The 6,005-nt window shown below is 60.2% G+C and overlaps 1 protein-coding gene across 1 annotated transcript in view; it reads left to right on the top strand.

The window, feature by feature from the left end:
* The first annotated feature begins 1,510 nt into the window (after window positions 1-1,510).
* The window catches only part of NAPRT (nicotinate phosphoribosyltransferase), a 9,668-nt gene continuing 5,173 nt past the window's right edge, over window positions 1,511-6,005 (top strand). Inside the window, exons 1-5 of the mRNA XM_025212735.1 lie at window positions 1,511-3,657; window positions 4,634-4,761; window positions 5,044-5,126; window positions 5,345-5,475; window positions 5,566-5,981. Coding sequence (XP_025068520.1) covers window positions 3,321-3,657; window positions 4,634-4,761; window positions 5,044-5,126; window positions 5,345-5,475; window positions 5,566-5,981 — 1,095 coding nt within the window. The 5' untranslated portion in view covers window positions 1,511-3,320. The remainder of the gene's footprint in view (window positions 3,658-4,633; window positions 4,762-5,043; window positions 5,127-5,344; window positions 5,476-5,565; window positions 5,982-6,005) is intronic.

Raw genomic sequence — 6,005 nt, 5'->3', positions numbered from 1 at the left:
ACCCTAGCACTGGTTGGGAATCCATTTCCTCTCTCACCTGAGACCGGGTGTACAACACTTAATCTGTTGGACACCTGCTTTACCCTTAAATAGCACTAAACGCTGCCAGCCATCCCCGGCGTGAGAGTCGCCAAGTGTCATGACTATCGGGACGTAGCGAAGCACGAAGCTGTGCTCTTACAGGCTTGGGGTTTGAGACTTGCTCAGCGACTATAAAACCGCCTCTGTATTCCAGTGATACTTCGCGGGCGTCATGTGAAAATAACCTCTGCAGCAAGGGACCCCAGAGCAACTCTCAGGTATTTTTAAGCTTTGCCTTGGGATTTAGCTAAATCACCATGCTTGAATTGGCATGCAGGAAGAAAAGCTTGCACTGCATACTAGATCTGTTCCTGCTAGTCGTTTTAAACTAGAAAGGCCCATTCTCCCACCGTACAGACTCCTGCTCGTCGCTAATGCGGTTTAACAAGACACCGGTGCGCTGAGCTACGCTACCTTTCCTCAAGGTTTTGGTGCATTAGTGCTAGTCTTGCGGGCACGGGAGTAATAACGTGGTCTAGACGGACAACCCAGCTTGTCGCGCGTCTCGGCTCCTCAGTGACCCGCGTTCCACGTTGGTGGAGGGCGGCAGGCTGGCTAGCGTTATCAGCCCTCTCTCTTGTCACCTCTTCCTGCTAAACAGATGGGTGAGGTGAAAGTCATGTTTGCAAAGCACTTCTACATCCTGGTTATCTGAGGATTTCTAAGCGTGCGGTAGTAGCAGTCTGTTTTGCTTCCCAAGTCCTATTGGCAATGCAGACCAAGCAGGGAGCTGCTTAGACCCTGCTCACACGTACTGTTGCACGTGTACTTACTTTTTATATAAAGACATCCTACAGGAGGCCGGGGTGGCGTGGGTGCACGGGTGACGGCCCAGAGGTCGCGGGTTTGAGGCTATAGCAGGTGTGCTCGCAGCGCGGCCCTGTCGGATTCTGCCAAATGTGTGAGTTCTGCTAAATACCTTGGCGCAAGGTCATGAAAAGGGAAAAGATGGGATATGTCTACGTGTGTGTGTGTGTGTGTGTGCACGTCCATGTTCTTGGTCCTGTAGCGAACTTAATCTTTGATTATAGACCAAGCGTTTCAGACTTCGTGATCTTCATTGGCAGTCCTGTGATTTGAGGGTGATCTCTACCATGGCTTATTGTAGAAAATGAGGGTGGGAAGGGAGCTCAGGAGGTCACATCTAGTCCAACTCCCTGCTCCAAGCAGGACCAGCCCAACTACATCACCCCAGATGAGGCTTTGTGAAGTTGGGTCTTGAAAACCTCCAAGGATGGAGACCACCACCTCTCTGGGTGACCTGTCCCAGTGCTTCACCACCCTCCTTGTGAGGAGTTTTCCTAATAGCCAACTTCAACTTCCCTTGCTGCGATGAGACATTACTCCTTGCTGTGGCTTACGGACAGGAGTTGAGGTGACTTAACAGTCCAAGCCTTGAGCCACTGATCTGTCTGCAGAAGTTGCAGGTTTTTCCACTCCTCTCCTTTTTCCTTCCTCCGCTCGCTCCTCTCCTTTGGGGCTGAGACGCTTCACCTCGAAACAGGCTGCTGCTTGGTTGAGGTTTCGGCGCCGTCGGAGCCCGTCAGCAGCCGGCTTCTCCCAACTCCTGATGCCAGCATCTGTTTTCTTGAGGTCTGCCTTCGGTGACCCTTTTGATCTAGACCACGAGTTTCAGACCCCGAGTAGGCCACGTCCCAACAGGACAGCAAAGAGCCCAAAACAAGGGGAAAAGAGCCAGAACCTGCTCCCTTGCCCAAGCCAGCGTCCCACGGACCACCAGCAAGCACTTCGGTGACTATAAAGCAAAGGGCGCAGGCCTGCTAAGGCTACCATTCCTCCACAGCTAGCAGAGAAACCCCATGATGATTAAGGTGGATATTTCAATCAATCCTGGGGCACCGGTGTGAAGTTCCAGCTGGCTTGCAAGGAAACCGTGCACTGACAAAGCCTTGGCTGGGATGATGCAGTTGGGCTGGTCCTGCTTGGAGCAGGGGTTGGACTAGATGTGACCTCCTGAGCTCCCTTCAACCCTCATTGTCTATAGTACTATAACTAGAAATAATTCTAGTATTATATATTAAATCTATATCAGAGAACGATAAAGGCAAGTGGGATGACCTGGGCGGTGACAGACGGTCAGCTGGATACTGGAGTGGCTCTACAGAGGACTTGATTAAGGAAGAATTTAAAAGAGGGTAATGTCATGAATAGGGTTTATAGCAAATGCATCTTATCGAAATGACTTCACATCTTCTCCTCCTTTGATGAGACGACAAGTTGATAAAGGTAATCGTGTCGATGTGACGTTGTCCTAGGCTTCTCCACAGCGCTAGCTCTGGAGTTAGCAATTCGAGGAGAGGCTGCCAAACTAGAGAAAAGAGCTGTAAGAAATGACTGAAGTATTATTGCCTTGAAGCAAAAGCGCGGGCTCTCTAGCTTGTCCAAGAAAAAGGTTAAGAGGTGACTTCGCCATTTCTACGTCCCGAAAGAGGGAATGGAGGTTGGATAACGTGGCTCTTCCATTAATCGGGTAAAAGCAGCATAATCCAGGCCCGGAAGGTGAAGCTGGACGAGCCCGTGTTCGCTGTTGTAGTCGCCGGCCCCGTGAGCGCGAGTTACCCTTGGCAGCGCAGGGATGGATGGAGCTGGCTACGATGCTGCCCTCTCACCAACAGCTACTCTGGTTCGACTGGGGATTAACTCCCATTTAGACCCGTGTAAACAGGGCCGGCAGGCAAGCAGTGCTTTGCTCGTAGGGCCGGACCCCGGCAAAGCAAGTCTCCCTTGGTGGCAGCAAACTAGAATTAGCAGAAGGGCGCTGGTTTTGATGCCACGGGCAAATGAAGAGGAAGCAAAGCGTGGCCTTGTGCTGCACCGGCGGAGGTCACTTCACCTGACTTCCACCCCTGTAAAATGGGTTTAATTTCCTCACTCCAGGGGGTGAAAAAGCTCAGGGGCGAAGCAGCGTGGGCCAGGCCGGGACCGGCGCGCGGCCCTGCATTGCAAGCTGTCGCAACGCTCCCAAGCCCTGCAGCACGGGACCGACCCCGTGCAGCGCCGAAAGCAGGGCGCGGCAGCGTGTTTGGGTAGAGTGCCAAAAACACCCGCAACCTCGACTTGCGAGACGTTGGCGTGCCAGGGGCCACGAGGGGCCTGGTCCTGGTGGCAGCGCAGCCCTGGCCCCTTCCCCGCCATCTGCCCCGAGCAAAAAGCCTTCGCGTGCCACCCGTGCGGGGGGTGCAACCCCTGGCCTAAGCCCTCTGCCTACATCCTGGTGAATGGGGAGCCTTGCTGGGGGACTACAACTCCCAGGTGCCCTTGCAGCAGGCCCCAGCTGCCGTTGGCTGCGGGCTGCCACGTGGCACAGCAGCTGGAGCCCAGCCTCCCAGGTGGGTGGCTGCAGGATGGAGCCGGGGCAGCGCAGCAGGCTGGCGCTGCTCACCGACCTCTACCAGTTCACCATGGCCTATGGCTACTGGCGGGCTGGGAGGCACTGGGAGCCGGCCGAGTTCGAGCTCTCCTTCCGCAGGTGCCCCTTCCAGGGGGGCTTCGCGCTGGGCGCAGGGCTGGGCGAGTGCCTGGCTTTCCTGCGGGGCTTCAGCCTCTCCCAGGCAGGTAGGAGCCCTGCGAGAGGCGGGTGGGAGCTGCGGGCAGGACGCGGTGCCCGCCAGGGGCCTGGCAGGAGCGCGGCGTGGGTTCTCGGTGGCGCATGCAAGGGGCACGGCCTGGACTTGCGGTGCTGGCGGCTGCGGGGGGAAGAGGAAAGCCTGCCCGCACCCGGTCGCTCTGCCTGGGTGCTGCAGCGCTCGTGCTGGGTCTCTGGAGTCAGGTCTTACTTGTAATGTTCAGCCTTGAGTCTTTTCCGTGCCCCCTTCGGCGCCTTTCTGCTCATTAGTGCCTTTTAATGATGTTTTCTTTCTTCCTGGCTCATCCATCCTTGCTCCCGTGCTGCTTTTTGGCATCGACGCGTACCCTAGCTTAGCATCGCTCCGGCTTAGCCCAGCGGGAACGCCTGGCGGCGCCGCCCCATTGCACCGGCCTTCCCGGGGACTGCCAGGGTCTTCGGCCCAGCCGCCTGGCCTTGACATAGCAAGGGAAGGTGCAAGCCGGGATCAGTGCTGTGTTGCATTAGCTGCAAGGTTCGCACCCTGGACCGCGTTTTGGGCACGGGGCTGGAGGTTGGAGCTCGGCCTCCTCCTGCTCTCGCTGCTCCGGATGCTTTCTCCCCTCCTGGTTTTCCCAGCATGGGTTAATGGCCCACAGCCCTCTCTGCGACTTGGGTTATGCCGCGACGCCGGCGGTTTCCCAGCCACGTGCTGTCGGGGTGCAGCTCTTCCCCGAACCCGCTCCTGCTGCATCTCTCCCCCTGCGAGCGCAGATCCGCGTCGGCCTCCGGACCGAGCTGAGACCAGATGCGACCGGCGGGGCCAGCCCGACCCCTGCCCTAAAACACGTGTCCGCCCAGCCCGGTCGCTTGCCGTGGGGCTCGGTGAAAGCGGGTAGGAGCAGAGAGGGTGCGATCAGGGCCCCGGTCCTGCCCCAAGGCCGGCGGCCCCTGCTCTTCTCTGGCTCAGCCCCCGTCTCCTTGCAGACATCGAATACGTGCGGTCAGCCCTGCCCAGCGGCACGGACGAGGCCTTCTTCGATTACCTGCGCACCGTGGACGCCTCGGAGGTCACCGTCGCGGCCGTCCCCGAGGGCTCTGTCGTCTTCCCCAGGGTGAGTGTCGGCCGGAGCCGGCTGCCAGGCCTCGAGCAAACCTGGGTGAGCAGTATGGGCTAGTGGGGAGAGCGCTGCCCGGGGGCGGAAAGTCGCCTCAACTCCCTGCCTCAGTTTCCCTGCTCTGTGTACCAGGGGGATGAAGCAAGCAGCAAAGGAGGGTCCTAGGGGCGAGCACAGGCTGGGTCCTGGAGGTGCGGGGGGAGCGCAGGGGCCGAGGTGACGCTGCTGGGGGGTATGCAAGGGCAGACACGAGGCTCCAACCTCCCGTCCTCCGGGCAGGTCCCGCTGCTGCAGGTGAAGGGGCCCTTGCTGGTGGTGCAGCTGCTGGAGTCCACGCTGCTGTGGCTGTTGAACTACGCCAGGTGACGCTCGGGGCTGGGCGGATTGGGAGACGGGGTGGGGGGCAGGTCCCGGGGGGGCCCAGCAGGCATGTCCGTCCCCACTGGGATTCGCTCGCACCCTCCCTACCCAGCGTTAACTCCCTCCAGGCCCCGCTGGGAGCTCCAGGATCGGGGCCGTCTCCCGCGGGGTCTTGCCCGGTGCCGGTGCAGAGCCGATATTTGGGGTTTCTCTCTTCCAGCCTCGTGGCCACGAACGCCGCCCGCTTCCGGCTCCTGGCCGGCCCGGACAAGAAGCTGATGGAGATGGGGCTGCGCCGGGCCCAGGGCCCGGATGGCGCCTTGTCCGCTTCCAAGTACTCGTACGTGGGGGGTAAGCCGAGCCCACGCCCCGGCTCCTCGCGGCCTGCCCACGCTGCGCCGGCCGCGCCCGCACCTGCCCCCTTCCCCGTCTGCATTGCAGGCTTTGACTTCACGAGCAACGTCCTGGCGGGGCAGCTGTACGGGATCCCGGTGCGCGGCACCGTGGCCCACTCCTACATCACGTCCTTCTCGGCGCTGGCCGAGGTGCAGCCCCGGGTGAGTGCGTGGCAGGGCCCCCCACAGCCGGCCACCCGGGATCGGTCCTGCGGGTCCTTGGAGCAGCCCCGCCAGGTCTACGAGGGATGCACCATGTCCCCTGCAGATGCTGGCGCCCCGGGCCGGAGGCGAGCCGGTGGACTTCCCGTGCCTCGCCGCGACGTGGCTGGAGCGGGCCTGCCAGCTGCTCCGCGTGCCCCGGGAGGGGGTGAACGAGGGAGAGCTGGCGGCGTTCGTGTCCTACGCCATCACCTTCCCCTGCAGCTTCCAGGGGCTGGTGGACACCTACTCTGTCATGAGGTGAGGCCCGCGGCCGCCCCCCCG

This window comes from Alligator sinensis, unplaced genomic scaffold (assembly GCF_000455745.1).
Source record: "Alligator sinensis unplaced genomic scaffold, ASM45574v1 scaffold1054_1, whole genome shotgun sequence".
Lineage (NCBI taxonomy): Eukaryota > Metazoa > Chordata > Crocodylia > Alligatoridae > Alligator > Alligator sinensis.
Note: the sequence above shows the minus strand (reverse complement) of the source record. Positions and strands in the feature narration are given on the sequence as shown.